The 17,578-nt window shown below is 38.9% G+C and overlaps 1 protein-coding gene across 7 annotated transcripts in view; it reads right to left on the reverse strand.

The window, feature by feature from the left end:
- The window catches only part of KTN1 (kinectin 1), a 97,215-nt gene that overhangs the window by 62,964 nt on the left and 16,673 nt on the right, over positions 1 to 17,578 (reverse strand). For all 7 annotated transcript variants that reach the window (XM_028141688.2, XM_008139015.3, XM_054716039.1 and 4 more), the window contains exons 6-10: positions 16,058 to 16,174; positions 13,626 to 13,766; positions 7,864 to 7,970; positions 6,789 to 6,921; positions 4,958 to 5,045 (exon numbers count right to left, since the gene is read on the reverse strand). In XM_028141688.2, coding sequence (XP_027997489.2) covers positions 4,958 to 5,045; positions 6,789 to 6,921; positions 7,864 to 7,970; positions 13,626 to 13,766; positions 16,058 to 16,174 — 586 coding nt within the window. The remainder of the gene's footprint in view (positions 1 to 4,957; positions 5,046 to 6,788; positions 6,922 to 7,863; positions 7,971 to 13,625; positions 13,767 to 16,057; positions 16,175 to 17,578) is intronic.

The raw sequence follows: 17,578 nt of genomic DNA on the forward strand, positions 1-17,578 counted from the left end.
TCTCTCTCTGCTCCCCCTCCTTCCACTCTCTCTGAAAAAGCAATGAAAAATATATTCTCAAATGAAGATTAACGATAAGTAAATAAATTGCAATGTCGTTTTTTTTAAGAAATAGAACAAAAAAATCACAAGATTTGTATGGAACCACAAAAGTCTCAGAATAGCCAAAGCAATCCTTAGAAAAAGAAAGAAGCTGGAGGTATCACAATATCTGACTTCACATTCTACAGAATTACAATAATCAATACATCATGGTATTGGCAGAAGAACAGACACACAGACCAATGGAACAGAATTGAGAGCCCAGAAATAAAACCACAGGTATATGGGCAAATAATGTTTAACAAAGGAGCCAAAAACACACAATGGAGAAAAGAAAGCCTCTTCAATAAATGGTGCTGGGAAAATTGAAAGACACATGCAAAAGAATGAAATTAGGTTAATTTGTCCCCATGTACATGAATTAATTCAAAATGGATCAAAAACCTAAACATAAGATCTGAAACAATAAATTACAATAAATAGAAGAAAACATAGATAGCAAACTTACGGACCTTAGTCATAGAGAACATTTTATGAATTTGACCCTAAAGGCAAAGGAAGTAAAGGCAAAAATAAATGGGACTATTACAAACTAAAAAGCTTCTACACGGCAAAGGAAACTAACTATTAAAAAAAAAAAAAAGGCAACCAACCAATTGGGAAATGTTGAAATGTTTTTTGTAAGCAACAGCTCAGACAAGGGATTAATATCTAAAATATATAAAGAACTCATACAGCCCAGCCGGTGTGGCTCAGTGGTTGAGTGTCAACCCATGAACCAAAAGGTCATTGGTTTGATTCCCGGTCAAGGCACATGCCTAGATTGTGGCTTAATCCCCAATAGGGTCGTGCAGGAGGCAGCCAATCAATGATTCTTTCTCATCACTGATATTGAGAGAGGAACTTATAATCTGATAGAGCACCTGAATTAATGTGAAAAATAATCATATTATTTTAAGTTTTAGAACACATATACTTATGTGAATAGGGGGTTAAGTTTCTTATATGTGAATAGGGGGTTAAGTTTTTCTTAAAGTTTCCTTTTTTCAAGGCCTGTGCAAAGCAATTGAGGAGGTGACTTGGCTGTGAATCCAGCAAGCAGAACCGATAAGCAGGGTCAGACCAACCCACCAGGAGTCAAAACATCATCTCATCACCTGATGACTAAAGACAATAGCTGATGTCTACGGACCTCCAGGGCTGCATGTAACTGCATTCCATTCCTAGCCTCATTATAGCTCATGCCCCTTTATAATCCTGTCCCCTGCACCTTGCTGTAAGACAGGATTTGAATGCTTGTAGGTACCCTGTCTTCTTGGTTGGCTAGCCTTCTCAATAAACGCCTTATAGGATTCAACCCTTTGTTATTGGACACAGCAATGGGCAGCCTGAGCCCACCCAGGAGTTTCCCAGTAACAATATTTTTATCTCTATCTTTCCCTCTCCCTTCCTCTCTGAAATCAATTTTAAAAAAAGTTTTTTAATAAGCAGAGGACCTGAATATACACCTCTCCCAAAAAGACATACAGACAACTATCAGTTATATAAAAAGATGTTCAACTCAAAACTCTGGGGGGTGAGGGCATGTATGGGTGTGGGGTGGGGGGGGTAATGGTAAGATATGTACACATATAATACCTCAATAAAAAAAAATAATAAAATTAAATTAAATTAAAAAAATATAAAAAGATGTTCAACTTCACTATTAGGGAAATGCAAATCAAAACTACAATGAGACACCACCTGTTAGAAAGGCTATTATCAACAAGACTAGAGGCCTGGTGCATTAATTTGTACACAGGTGGGGTCTGGCCAGCCCACCCCGATGGGGGCCAATCAGGCCAGGCCGGCAGGGGGAGGGGCCACAGAAGGGTTGGCTGGCTGGCCCCACCCCTGATTGGGGGGAGGGGCTGATTGGGGGCAGGACCAGCCAGGGGGAGGGACCATGGGAGGTTGAGGAGGGCTGATCAGGGCCCTGATGGGGCCGTCTGGCCACTGCAATGCACATCATAGCAACCGGTCATTACAGTCGTTCCATCATTCTGGTTGCTTGGCTTTTATATATATAGATAGGTAATAACAAGTGTTGTAGAGGTTGTGGAGAAAAGGAAAACAGTATGGGGGTTCCTCAAAAAACTCTTGTGTATCAACCTGAACAACTCGAAAACATTTACTAGTATTCACAAAGATATATGCATCCCTATGTTCACTGCAGCATTATTCATGGTGATCAAGACATGAGACAACCAAAGTGTCCTTCAACAGGGAAGTAGAGAAAGAAGACATGGCACACACTAAGGAATACTACTTAGCCATAAGAAAAGATGAAATACTGGCATTTGTGACAACATGGGATGACCTTGAGAATATTATGCTAAGCAAAATGAGTTAGTCAGAAAAAGCTAAGATCCATATAATTTCACTCATATGTACGACATAAAACTGAAACTCAAGAGACACGGACAGACAACTGTATGGTGGTTTCCAGAGGGAAGGGGGTGAGGGGTAGTAAGGGGTAAAGGGGGCCAAATGTATGGTGATGGAAGATGATTTGACTTTGGGTGGTGGGCACACATTGCAATATACATATTTTATTATAGTAATGTACATTTAAAACCTATACGACCCTATTAACTAATGTCACCCCAATAAATTTAATTTTTTTAAAAAGCAGTTACTTTCCATTAAAAAGTCACTTATATTAACAAAAGTAAGTTATGATAGAAAAGACTAAAAGCAAAAGGAACTGCTTCAGATCAAAGAACAGTTTTATCCTATCTAATAAAAGACAAATATGCAAACTGACTGTCACTCCAACACACAAGATGGCTGCCCCCAAGTGGTCAAAGATGGCTGCCCCCATGTGGATACAAGATGGCCGCCACAAGATGGCCAACAGGGGAGGGCAGTTGGGGGTACCCAGGCCTGCAGGGGAGGGCAGTTGGGGGGGGACCAGGCCTGCAGGGCAGGGCAGTTGGGGGGTCCCAGGCCTGAAGGGGAGGGCAGTTGCGGGGGACCCAGGCCTGCAGGGGAGGGCAGTTGGGGGCGATCAGACCAGCAGGGGAGGGCAGTTGGGAGGGACCAGGCCTGCAGGGGAGGGACCAGGCCTGAAGGGGAGGGCAGTTAGGGGTGACCAGGCCTGCAGGGGAGGGCAGTTGGAGGCAACCAGGCCAGCAGGGGAGGGCAGTTAGGGGTGATCAGTCCGGCAGGGGAGAGCAGTTAGGGGCAATCGGGCTGGCAGGGGAGGGCAGTTAGGGGCAATCAGGCCGGCAGGGGAGGGCAGTTAGGGGCGACTAGGCCTGCAGGGGAGGGCAGTTGAGGGCAATCAGGCTGACAGTGGAGCAGTTAGACATCGATCAGCCTGGCAGGGGAGTGGTTAGAGGGTGATCAGGCTGGCAGGCAGAAGCAGTTAGGGACAATCAGGCAGGCAGACAAGCAAGTTGTTGGGAGCCAGCATTCCTGGATTGTGAGAGGGATGTCTGACTGCCCGTTTAAACGGGCAGTCGGACATCCCTCAAGGGGTCCCAGATTGGAGAGGGTGCAGGCTGGGCTGAGGGACAACCCCTCCCCCCGCCGCCGTGCACGAATTTCATGCACTGGGCCTCTAGTTATTTATAGTTACATATAGTTATATATAGTTTTGATCTTGTTTGGGTTTTTTTTTATATATATTTTTATTGATTTCAGAGAGGAAGGGAGAGGGAGAGATAGAAACATCAATGAGAGAGAATCACTGATCAGCTGCCTCCTGCACGCCCTCAAGCCATAAATCAGGCATGCACCCTGACCAGGAATCAAAAGGTGACCTTCTGGTTCATAGGTCTACACTCAACCACGGAGCCATGCCGGCCAGGCAGTTATATAAGTTTATAGTTACAATTCTTTTAGCAAGACTCATGTGTGCTTTGTTGATTAAATATAAAATATTAATTTTAAGAATAAGCTAATGAATCTTAACATAAATATAAACTTTACATATAAAGAAATAGGGCTTCAATATCTTGAGTATCTATAATAATAAAAGCGTAGAAACGACCATCCCTATGACCTTCCAGATGAAGCCAGGGCTGTGAGGGCTGAGCCCCTTGCACGAATTTCGTGCATCGGGCCTCTAGTATTTATACACTGAACCAAAGGGAAATACTTGGGGAGAAAAAAGAAATCAAAAGAAACCAAAGCTTTAAAGACCCAAATTATAAAATTATATAAGAAAATGAGTAGTGGAGACATAAGTAACACACAAGCTTCATTATCTCCCATATATATTTATAAAATTAAGAATAAAGAGGTGAAAGTATTTAAGGACTAGGGAGTTTTAAATCAACTACTTGGAATAATAATGATCTTGTTTTTCTCTTCACAATATAGGAAGTGAGACCCTTAGAAACAAAAAATCAAATGAAGAGTTGATCAAAGAACCAAAAGGAATAAATAACTACAGAAAGGAAACACAGAGCAAGGGTTGCATTACCCTATTATGGACTATATAATTTTTTTGCGACTTAATGCTTCAGACAAAGCTTTTAGACTGCTTTTTTTTTTAAATCCCCACCTGAGGGCATGCTAATTGATTTAGAGACGGGGGAGGGAGAAAGAGACAGACAGACAGACGGACAGACAGACATTAATGTGAGAGAGAAAAATCAATCGGTTTTCTTTCAATACCAGTCCTAACCAGGTATTGAACCTGCAACCTTTTGGTGTAGGGACTATATTCCAACCAGCTGAGCCCCAATGACCAGAGCTAGAGTGCTTATCTGTAAAACCCTAGGGAATGATAAAGGTGCTTTAAAAGCTATTTTTATTGAACTATAACCAAAATGCCAAATTACATACTGTCTCTACAGTATGGAAAGGGGAGAAAATTTTATCCAGAATTATATACTAAATTTACATGACTACCTCTTCCCCTTACCTTGCTGTGCTGCCTCATGCTCTGTTGTTCTCTTCCTGATATAACTTTGGACTTCTTCCCGTCTTCTCTCAGCTTCTTGTAATTGAACCTGGAGAATGGATAAATCAGCACAAACACAGGATTGCATTTATTTTTAAGTATCCTCTACCTTTACTGTTGTATCATAAAACTGCTTATTCCAACAACTAGTCTCCTACATTTTAATAAGATAGGCAGATATGTTTAGCCTGATAATATGCATGGATATTATCAGCCACAGCCATTCTACGCCCCCACCACCCCCACCACCTGTATACAGAATTTAGAGATTGGAAATTATTTCAAAACAATATTTGTGCTAGTGGATCATTATAGCTACTATGTATATATCTGATCCTCTTAGCTGTAATCTGTTTTCCATTAAGCTTCTATGAGCTAATAGGCTTTCAAAAGATATGATGGTATCTTTATTGCTAAATTTCAGTAGGTACCTATAATTTGTAATTTGAGGTATAGCACAATACTTTAATCTTTAGTGTCATTATCTACTTATCCATATCCAGAGAACAAACTTCCATATGTGTAAATGCCAACAATATACACACCAGCAAGACAAATCCTATATAATCCTATATAATAAAGAGGTAATATGCAAATTGACCATCACTCCAACACACAAGATGACTGCCCCCATGTGGTCAAAGATGGCCACCACAAGATGGCCAGCAGGGGAGGGCAGTTGTGGGCGATCAGGCTGGCACGGGAGGGCAGTTAGGGGCAATCAGACAGGTAGGCAGGTGAGCGGTTGGAAGCCAGCAGTCCTGGGTTGTGAGAGGGATGTCCGACTGCCCTTTTAGGTCCGATCCCACTGAGCAGTCGGACATCCCTCAAGGGGTCCCAGATTGGAGAGGGTGCAGGCTGGGCTGAGGGACACAACCACCCCCCCCCCCCGGCACGAATTTCATGCACTGGGCCTCTAGTTCTCAATGTTGTGGGCGCCCCTGGCAGGGGTGGCGGGGGAAGAGATCGAGAGTCGAAGGTGCGGGCTGCAGCTACCCCTGAGGCTGGGTCTTGTGCCCGTCCGGTCAGCCTCCCGGCCCTCCCGGGGGACTGGGGGCTGGAGTAGGGTGTCCATGCAGGGGGATTGGAAGAGCTCCCCGTGGCCGCTTCCTCTTCCTTCTTTGCAGTCCAGGCTCATGTCAGACGCTCTCCTCAGACCCCCGGGAACTTGGCTCCAACAGCCCCGCCCCTCCATGGCTCCCTGCCGTCCCACCCTACTTGGCTCTCACCCACCGCCCGCCTATCAGGCTGCCAAGGTGCCCTGGCTGTGGACAGCGTGGTACTGGGGCAGGGGGTGGGGGTGCGGGGAGTAGCTCCAGTAAAGTTTAGTAAACCCCAGGTCCGCATCGGGATTTGGCTGCGGGGACACAGGGGAGTCTGCCTGGGTGGAACAAAATCATGCCAGACCCAGAGTCCTGCCCCACGACCCCACAGCCCCGCCCACCCTGCTGAACGGTCATAACGTTACGGCATCCTGGCTAATTTGCATATTCCTCTATTATTAGTACAGATTATCATGTTTTCTTTGATTACAAAATCCGCATTATTAACCGGTACAACTGGTACCTATCAATCAGCTCATTTCATTTTTCATTTCTTCAAACAGTCTTTAACTTCAAACTTAAGCCTATATTTAATTCTTACATAAGTGCATACACATGTATATAGGCAAAGTACTACAGGTCCCATTCAGCCTCAAACTACATATCTCAACCTTTTATATACATTTAGGATACTGATTTGAATGTGTACATTATTTATGAAATGATAAATATGGGTGGAAATATATCACCTTCAGCTGAGTAACTGCTTGCTCAGCATTCTTCTTTTGAACTTCCTCTTGCTGCAACTTTCCTGTTTTCTCAGTCAGCTCATTCACCAATCTAGCATAATCCTGGCGCAGTTTATTTAGTTCAGCAGACTGCCTGAAAACAGTAACTAGATTAGGAACCTCCCATTATTATTGACTCATATAAAGAATAAGCAAAACATATTGAGTGTAACCTCTGAATCATTCTGATGACAATTATACAAATTCTAAAATCACTATAATATAATCAAGAAAATAAATGACCACACTCATAAGCATAATCAACATTGTCACCCTCAAACTGATATTCTGAAAAATGTAATAAAATCAAAGTTAGGATTCAGTCTGTGTAAGGATGCTACTAGTCTTCTCTAATGCACTGTTTCTCAAAGTATCAGAGCCAACTACGTAACTATCAGTGGAATGTGACTTAATATGTACCCTCCTGGGCTCCATCTTAGAGCACCGAATCATAATCTTTTAGGGATCGAACTCAAGAATATGCTTTTTCAACTAACATGCCAAGATGCTCTTCAGAATTATGAAATTTGATAACTACTGTTAAGGGGGATAGATGGTTTAACCCTTTGCACTCGCTTGCTTTTTTCTCGATTCCTTTATTCTACTCGGGATTTAATTTTTTAAATACCCCAGATTTTACAAAGCGCAGCAGTAGAATAAAAAACTGAAGTTTCTTTTCATACAAACTTATTTATTTGGATTTTTTTATATTTCAAATTATTGATACATTCAATACAATTCGACATTCGAGCTGCTACCGATGATAACTGTGTCGAGTCACACTCGACATCCGAGTGCAAAAGGTTAAAACTTCAGTCTCATAAATTTATATACCATTCCATTGGAGGTACAGTATTTATCATGTAGTTTAGCTGAAGAGGTTCTTCACAGAGCAAGAGAATTGTTTTTTAAAATTAACTGATTTTATAAACAAATATAAAAAACAAAAGTCTAACCAATCACTATCAAACATCACTTTGAAGATTCAAGAAAATACTCTGCCATTCAATTAAAAATAAAGCATTTGGAAACATACTTGTTTTCTAGTTGGTTTGTAGTGTTGCTGACAGCATCTCTCAATATGCCATTTTCCTGCTTCAAGTGAGCTATCTCTGCTTCCATCTGCTCACGAACTTGCTGGAACTAAAATTATTTTATAAACATAAGATGTAGAAAACAATGACTGCCAAAGCTAACTTTTTTTTTAATCCTCACCTGAGGATATTTTTCCATTGATTTTTAGAGAGAGTAGAAGAGAGAGGGAAAGAAGAAAGAAACAATAATGTGAGAGAAACACATCAATTGGTTGCCTCCTGCACAAGCCCCGACCAGGGCCCGGACCAGAGAGGAGCCTGCAACTAAGATACGTGTCCTTGACCAGAATCAAACCCAAGACTCTTTGATTAGCAGGCCGACACTCTATCCACTGAGCCAAATTGGCGAGGGCTGCCAGAGCTAACATTTAAAAGACACTTTATTGTGAAGAGAACGTAAAAAACATTAAGAATAAAGTTTGCACCATCCTTGGACGGCCCTCGCAGCCCCCCACAGCCTCAGCCGGCCCTCGCAGCCCTGGCTTCGTCTGGAAGGTTGTCCGGATGGTCGTCCAGATGGTCATTCTGCTGTTAAGTCTAATTAGCATATTAGCTCTTTATTATACAGGATTTAAAAGATGAATTACATTTTGATAGTGATGAATGCAAAGCAAATACCAGCTGTCACAGAAATCCAAGAATGCAAAGAGCTCTAGCCAGTTTTGCTCAGTGGATAGTGCGTTGGCCTACAGACTGAAGGGTCCTGGGTTAGAGTCTGATCATGATCACATGTCCAGGTTGTGGGCTCAATCCCCAGTAGGGGGCATGCAGGAGGCAGCTGATCAATGATTCTCATCATTGATGTTTCTATCTCTCACTCTCACTTCCTCTCTGAAATCAATAAAAATATATTTTTTTAAAAAGAATACAAGTAGCCCTAGCCAATTTGGCTCAGTGGATAGAGTGTTGGCCTGTGGAATGAAGGATCCCGGGTTCAATTCTGGTCAAGGCACATGCCTGGGTTGCAGGCTCAGTCTCCAGTGGGGGGCATGTAGGAGGCAGCCAATCAGTGATTCTCTCTCATCATTGATGTTTCTATCTCGCTCTCTCCCTCTACCTTCCTCTCTGAAATCAATTAAAAAATATTTTTTTTAAATGCAAGTAAATGCTAGCTGCTATCATATTTGAAATGCAAAATAAATACACAGAGATGCTGTTTCAGAACTAAAAATGATTTAGAATCTTTTTCCTACCCCAGACTCATACAGAATTAAGCCTGTCTTAATCCTATGTCAATTTTATGTACACAATATTTTTTAAAGATTTTATTAATCAAGTTTTAAAGTTGAAAATATGTTCAATACATTTATACTAAATTGCAAATTGAGCCATAACCAAATATATGGCAAATTCATTACACAAAATTCTATTTGCAAAAATATTCTGGCCTCTAATTTTTTATTTTGGAATTATAGAATCAAAAGATAAAGAACACTGACTCTTATATCTCCATAAGGACATATCTTACTTTAATATGTGAAATAATCTTAATAATTTTTAATAAATCTATTTAATTAAGAGAAATTAAAATGTATGTTGCTATTTTTCAGAGAATTTATTATATGGAATCTATATATCATGGCCTCTATAAGCAATAAAAAAAAAAAAGATGAATCACTTCAACACCTTTCATCCTCAATAAAAGATGATGCTGTAAGTACCTAGCTAATTTTTAAATCAACATTAAGTAGCAATTAAGAAGAAGAAAATATCACCTGGGGCTGGAAAAATCAGTTCTTCCATAACCTGACTTACAGAAAAGAATATTTCAAATGACTAGAGGATGGGAAGATGGAGGATTGGACCAAATGAAAGCATAAAAGCAGCAGTGGATGGGGTAATAACCTGATAACAGTCATTCACTTCTTTTGTACTATTCCACTATTAGTGTAATTCCATAAAAAACATTTGGACTTTGATAGCTGTGAAGAATAAGTTAAAAATTTGCAGTAGAGCCCTAGCCGGTTTCGCTCAGTGGATAGAGCGTCGGCCTTCGAACTGAGGGGATCCAAGTATTGCCCCACCAACAGGATTAACACCCCTCCTTGCCCCATATAGGGAGGAAGAACTGGCTTCCAATTTCCCTGGGTATAATTGGCACACTCTCCCAAACTAAAGGGGGAAGGAATAAAACAACAAAGAAGAAATTCCTCTACTGGGCACATGCTCAGTAGAAGCCAAGATGGTACAAGGGAAGATCTTTCCACTTTCAGGCATGCACAGGAGCCAAGATGGAGACCATAAAGGAGAGGAGCTACCTTACCAGGGAAAAGGATCTGATTGGATAAGAGACACAGAAACAGGCAAGAACTAAAAATTGGATCAGTTAGGGGGAGGACCCAGCACCAACAGGGTTGGTTTGAAAGAGCACCTGGTCCTTCCCAAATCAGAGATAAAACAATCTGAGCTTAAAGGCAATCTCTCTCTTTCTCTCTCAATCTGTCTGTCTCTCTCTCTGATCCCATAACATGCATTCATTCATGTGCTCATGCATTCTCTCTCCACAGCAGCCATGTGGGCATAGCAGCCGCCTGCAGGAGGCCAGCCAGCACGGGCACTCTAAGTGCAGGCACCAAGTGCTAGCCTGGGTAAAGCAACACAGCGCCAAATGGAGTGCAGACAGGAACAGAGACTATGCTAGCTAGACAGGGACAGTAAGTCGAACTGGACTAAGTTTTGACATGGACTAAACAAATGACACAGAATTTCTGGACATTAGCTATTTTCCTGGATTTGATGAAGGCAATGCTAAACTTTATTCACAGGGGGACGGTTGGTGATGAGATATCAGGAACCTGGGGGCAGCCTTCTATTTCTAACCCAATAAACCTTACCACTGCATCTTATCCTCCCATGCATGGGTCTCCTGAAATGCTTTTCTTGCAACTCTGTGAAAGGACCCCATTTCCACCGGCAACAGTATGAAATACTAAACTAAGGTAATGTCTAAGAATTAAATGCAAGAGTAATAAGAAATACAGTATCTATTAAGGTATTAAGAATAAACTATAGACTGAGCAAGGGAGAAAAGTCAAAGGACTGAAGAGTAATAATAATGCCTCAAAATGTTGGAAAACAAAAACAATCTGATCAAAAGAGTATGATTTTAGACAGGTGATGATAAGAGCTTCCAAACTGAAGCATCAGCCAGCAATGATAATAATATCAAAAAATTACTGGTTCAGGAAGTTCAATTAAGAGGGTATTATAAGCCCACTTGGCAAGCAGACCCAAACCATGTTCTCCAAAACCCTCTTTATTTGCAATAAAGATATTTAAATCTCAAAAAAAAGACAAAAAACAAAATCGCTGAACTAGACCTAATTGGAATCATGAAAATGGATGATACAGAGAAAAGATATATACAGTAAGAACTGAACTTTCTTAAATGATAGAAGACAGGTGAAAGTAAGAACAAGAGACAGAACCAAAACTGTAGGATTATCCTTCATTATCATTTCTCTCCTCCTCTCTCCTCCACTCTATCACTAAGCTCTATCTACTCTTTTAAATCACTCAAACTCATCTTTCCATTGTCAACATCTGATTTCAGAACTTTGTTCTCTTGGTTTCCTGCCAAAGCTTTCCAAAAGATCTATCCTTTGTTCCATTCTCCACAATACTGTCGGAGTAATAATTTAAAATACTAATATTATAACACTGATGCCATTTTAATAACCTGATTGTTATTTAACATGAAAGGAATGAAAGGGGAAATCGAATAGTATAGGCATGACGTTTGTTCAGCTTTGCCAAAAAGCTGCATTTAATACTCCAAGTTTGTTCCCAGCTCACTGACTGGAGAAGGGACTAGAGAAAGGTAGTTTAGACACATTCCCAGTAAGGTCTGAGTGAAGTGGAAAAATACTTGCCTGTCAATCACACCTGAATGAGCGTGGCTACTGCAAGCTCGGGAAATCTAAATATATAAACTTCTAAACAAAGAAAGCTCAGCCCTTCCTCTCTCTCTCACACACATGCCAGCCTTCTGGGGACTCCAGCTGTAGGAGGCTACGCTGTACCCACATGGCACAAGGCCATGCTGGATTCCACACATGGACTGATGTATTATAATCTGGTCTGAATGCTGAACCACAACCGGCTGCAACAATGAACAGAAACTTTGGACACTGGCCTTGTTTCTGACTCTGCTGAACTCCCAGCTGCCCCTCTTCCAGGACTGGCATGGGAGAAATGGGATATTGGAACTGGAGAAATATAACTCTACCCCAATAAAACCTTCTTCCACATTACATCCTCCCATGGGGGCTTCTGAAAATGCTTCTTTCAGTGGCACGCCCAGAGCCTCACTCCCACCTATGTCTGGGAAGTCTGGCCTTTTAATTCCTCCAGCATCAACACTTCTGGTTTGCTAAATTTCACTGGCTCCCCAATCTCAGTTATACAAGGTCCTTTAACCCTTTGCACTCACTTGCTTTTTTCTCAATTCCTTTATTCTACTCGGGATTTAATTTTTTAAATACCCCAGATTTTACAAAGCGCGGCAGTAGAATAAAAAACTGGAGTTTCTTTTCATACAAACTTATTTATTTGGATTTTTTTTATATTTCAAATTATTGATACATTCAAAGAGTAATTTTAATCTCTATAATTTTTCATGGTGTGATATTTTTTGAAACATTCACCCACATGAAGACCTGGTTTACATTCACATGTTTTGCAAATATAAATCGTCTCTCTTCTTCCTCCTTTGATTTTTCTGTTAGAACAAACAACACAATCTTTGTGTTTTTTTGTTAGGGTGAGGTGTGATTATATGGAGCTTTCCATCTAAACGTTGCTCTAAGTTAGTGGATAATAATCTACCCCTGGAAGTTAGTGTACCATCTCTGAATTCTCCAACAAGATCATGTACTAGTTTCCTAATAAATTTCACATGCATTATTGGTTTTTCATTTTTTCTTTTTTGGCATCAGTTGAGACGGCATTTACATTTTACTTGTCCTTTCATGCTAATGAAAACAAGAAAAGATACTGGAAAAATAGACAAAAATCCCTCTTCCCCCCGCAGTGAAACTACGTGTCGAGTGTGGCTCGACATACGAGCTGCTACTGATGCTAACCGTGTCGAGTCACACTCGACATCCGAGTGCAAAAGGTTAAGACAGGACCTCTATTTACTTCTCTAGATCTTCTCTTCTACATTCCAGCCCTGACTCCCAAATAACGTAAGTTTTATTTCTTACAAACTGCTATCTCCAAACATTCTGTATTGGAAACACTGGAGTACACTAATTAAAAAGCTCAAATAGCCCCAATATAGACCCAATGAATCATCATCTCTAGAGATATAACTAAGGAATCACACAAAGTAAAAACCTTATACCCAGTGCCCACTCCTTCATCCTCTTACTAGTAGCTGACCATGCCTAATGGTTTCAAAAAATTCAACCATCTGAATATCATTTCTAACAAGTCTTCCCTATCATTCCTTCTCTTCCCCATCTCCCATCTCCATTGTTCCAAAGCACCCAATGCTTACACCACTATTATAATGGATTATTTACTTGTCAGCTTCCAGCACCCTACCTCATCCCCACATACAAAAGTTGTTTACTTAAGGAGGCAGCCAGTTTAACTACCACTGTACCATAACCCAGCATAGAGCCTTACCATATTAGGCACTTAATTAAATTAAATCAATGCAAATACTTCACTTTGTTTTCAAAGAATGAAGATATACCTTCATCTGCATCTGTTGAGTCTCTTGATAACTGACATGCATTTTGTTTTGAAATACATTATGTTCCTTTTCTAATGTTCCAATCCGATCTTTCATTCTTGCTATAACCACACTGCTTCTTTCTTTCTCTGTCATCATTTCCTAGAAGAGCAAACCAGAAAAAATATTATGAAAAATGTGTTATTAAAAATAGAAGTACATACAACTCTAATAATAAGAAAACATTTTAACATCAGTAAAAATGATGTCAGTAAAATAATCATGAATTCTGAAATAAGTACTTTACAAGTAAGGTGAAAGGTTAAAAAAAAAAACTGTCATCTGCATCTCACCTCTTTACACCAATTCCCTCATAAACACTATTCTGTTAACTCTTATTTCAAATGCACTTTTTGGTCTAAGAGTTAGAGCTGAACCTGAAATAAATCCTACCTTCTAACTTGATAAGAAAGAACATTTTAAAAGCAAAACAGTTCCCCTGGCAGGGTAGCTCAGTTGGTTAGAACATCGTCCTGATACCAAAGTTGTGAGTTCAATCTCCAGTCAGGGCACACACAAGGAGAACCATTGAATGCATAAATGGGTGCAACAACAAATCGCTGCTTCTCTCTCCCTCTAAAATCAATCAATACATTAAAAAAAAGAAAAACAGTTAATTCTCTATAATTTGTAGTTACTAGCTCTCTTTTAGGGTACAAAAAAAGGACTGGAAAAAATAGCATAGAAGAGGAAAAAAGAAGCCTCTTTCCTAGGGATTGATATGTTTATAGCAGAATAGAAGTTTGGAATAAGGGAAAAGTAAAAATCAGAAAGCAAAGTGGTATTATCTTCCTAAGTCAAATCTTAAAAGGGTGGTTTCATTTTATGTTGCAAATATTATGAACTTAAAGAACAAATATTAATTATCAAAGTAAAAGAAAGTCAAATAATTTGAAAGTTAACTGCAGGTATGATCAGCCCATGCCCCTGCTGTAAGAAACTGACAAAATTTAAGATTTTTATGTAATGTATGGTTGCCCAAAAGAGTTAATTCATTTACATTAGGAAATTGTTATATGATATACATAAAGCACTTAGGAAAAAGTATTCACATCTGAAGTGTACAGCTCAATGAATATCCAAAAAGTAGATAGTTACCTTTTTTAATTTTTTAAATATAGTCAGAAAAATATAGCAACATAAAACTATACTGGTTTCTAATCTTAAAATATAGTAAAAAAATATGGTAACATAAAACTAAAGTTTCTAATCTTAAGCAAATGATTATATTTTAGTAACAACTTTAATTAATCTTAATCTGACCAAGTTTTTCCAATGACATATTTACTTCAAATTCACATAAAGAATTTTATATTCAAATAAGGCCATTCTCATAATGTCATGAAGAAGTTCTATGAATGATGCAGAAATAAACCTCACTTTACTCTACTGTACTTAATTCCTAAAAGGAGAAATAGTATTTCAGAAGGAATGAGACCCCATTTTTTATTGACTTTCAATTATGTTCTCAGTCTACATAATTTTTTTGAGATTTAATTGACAAAGAATATTATATTAGTTTCAGGTTTACAACACAGTGATTCATTATCTGTATATATTGAAAAATAAGTTTAGTTAATATCAACACCACACAGTTGGAAATTTTTTTTCTTAAGAACTTTTAAGATCTACTCTCCTAGAATCTTTCAAATACACAATCCAGTATTATTAACTGTAATCACCATGTTGTACCTTACATCTGGAAGTTTGTATCGTTTAACATGATTTTTTAAAGGCCTTTCTTTACCTCTCAGAGTAAAGTTTCCAGGGCTTGAAAAACTTCAATGATTAAAAATTATAAATTTTTATAATTTAAACAAAATCACACTGAGTTTTGAGCTTCTATAGAGAATAATTTAAGTCAGATCCAATTGAACAATGTCCAAATGCTTCCATTATTTTGAAATTAGGATATCTATAAGTACTGTTATTTTAAATTCATAATTCAACTGTAGGCTATAAACAACACAAAAAGAGTAAGACCCCACCACCACCACCAAAACTCTAAATGATAATGGCTTTTACACAAATAATGAACTCAGGAATTGTGGACAATTTCTAAAATCCTTCATTGATTCTGATTCAAAAATTATATCCGTTAGCCTTGGCTGGTGTGGCTCAGTTGGTTGGAGCATCATCCTGCACACTAAAGGCGGGGGGGTGGGGGAGTTCAATTTCCGGTCAGGGCACATACTCAAGTTTCAGATTTGAATCTGGTCAGGCATGTGTGGGAGGCAACGATTGATGATTCTCTCTCACATCGATGTTTCTCTCGCTCTCTCTCTTTCTCTCTCTCACTTTCCCTTCTTCTTTCTAAAATCAATAAAAAGATAAAACAGCCTTTGCTTAAAAAAAAAAAAAAGTATATCCTTTAAATGCAAGAATGACTTCACCTGGGTTAACTGCTTACACCGATCTTTCATAGCAGCAGCATCTTCCTTCACAGCAGCAAGTAACTTATCTTTCTCTTGAAGCTGATGTACAAGTACAGTCAATTCTCCTTTACTTGACTATAATTGAGAAATCAATACAGTATTAGTAGTAGTTAACACAAGCTAATGAAAATTATGAAAATGAAATATCCAGATCAAGTGTTCTTAGGCCAATGCAGAGTTCACTAATACATATAAGTAGAATGACTGCCAACTAGTGGTCAGTAAAATATTATTCAGAAAAGTCACTGTATCAGTATATATTCTGATGCATATAATAGGATACATATTAATCAAAAAACATATTTTTACAAAGAATTATATAGGTCTTCCAGTTTTTAACCATGCGTGAATATAGCCACCTCCCCCGCCTCCTCCTAAAAGATCAAAAGAATAATATGAAACCAAAATGCACCAAAATGAAAGTCATCTGTGATGTCAAAATCATCTGTAATATCAGGAAAGATTGCCAAAAGCAGTGGAAATCAAACACAGGTGCTCAACAACCCTGTCAGAATATACCCAAAACTGCAGAAGCGCCATGGGTGCTTAGTTCTCTTAAGTTAATAGGCATGTCCTGAGAAGTAAAACCAACAATCTCCCATTTGACATCAGGAACAAGTACAAAGATAGAAGGTAGAAATTTTCTTGGAAGAAGGTCTCAAGAAGCAGAATAAAAAATAAAAAAAAAAAGAAGAAATCATACAAACTTTACTCAGAGAGAGCAGCTACAGTGAAGCATGGTCAAGGGAGTTTGACCAAGTTTCTCTAGTGAAACTCTCCATAATGAAGATTTTATCTGGGAAAAAGGAAAGGCTAAAAGAACTCAATTACACACACAGCCCAACAAGAACACCCCTCAGTGGAACAGGAGTACTGATCAAAAAGAAATAAAACAGGGTCTATACAAGATATAAGAAAAAAAGAAAGAAAAATAATAAGAAAAAACAAATGGCAAGAAGAAAAATCACCAGAAAAAGATTGTCAAAGAGTAGAAAAAAATTGTAATTAAAAAATATCACCATGATTTTTAAAAATCTAGTATAACAGTCATTTCTGGAAAAAGAAGAGCAAAGAACAGAGCTCAGAGAAAGAGCTCAGAGAAAAGACCAGACCACAAAATGAGATAAAATATGTGCTGGCAAAACCCAAAGCAGAAGTAAAAGTAACACCATCTCAGAAATATAATCCAAATAGAAGCAACAAACAGAAAAAGAAAGACTGCTAAAAATACAATAAGAGACATAGAGTACAAGGTGAAGTAAATAAAAAGAAGCAAATGAACCAAAAGCCTTCTTTTAGAATTAAAATATGAAAGATAAAGACAACAAAGATCCAACATATGCTTAATTGATACCCATTATTTTACTTATTTTTTAGGAACACTGACTCTCATTATTGAAAAGACATGCTTTATCCCAAGTAATATCAATAAAGGAGTCAATGCTCAGACATATTATAGTAAAATTATTGCTAAACTTC

Source organism: Eptesicus fuscus, chromosome 5 (assembly GCF_027574615.1).
Source record: "Eptesicus fuscus isolate TK198812 chromosome 5, DD_ASM_mEF_20220401, whole genome shotgun sequence".
Classification (NCBI taxonomy): Eukaryota; Metazoa; Chordata; class Mammalia; order Chiroptera; family Vespertilionidae; genus Eptesicus; species Eptesicus fuscus.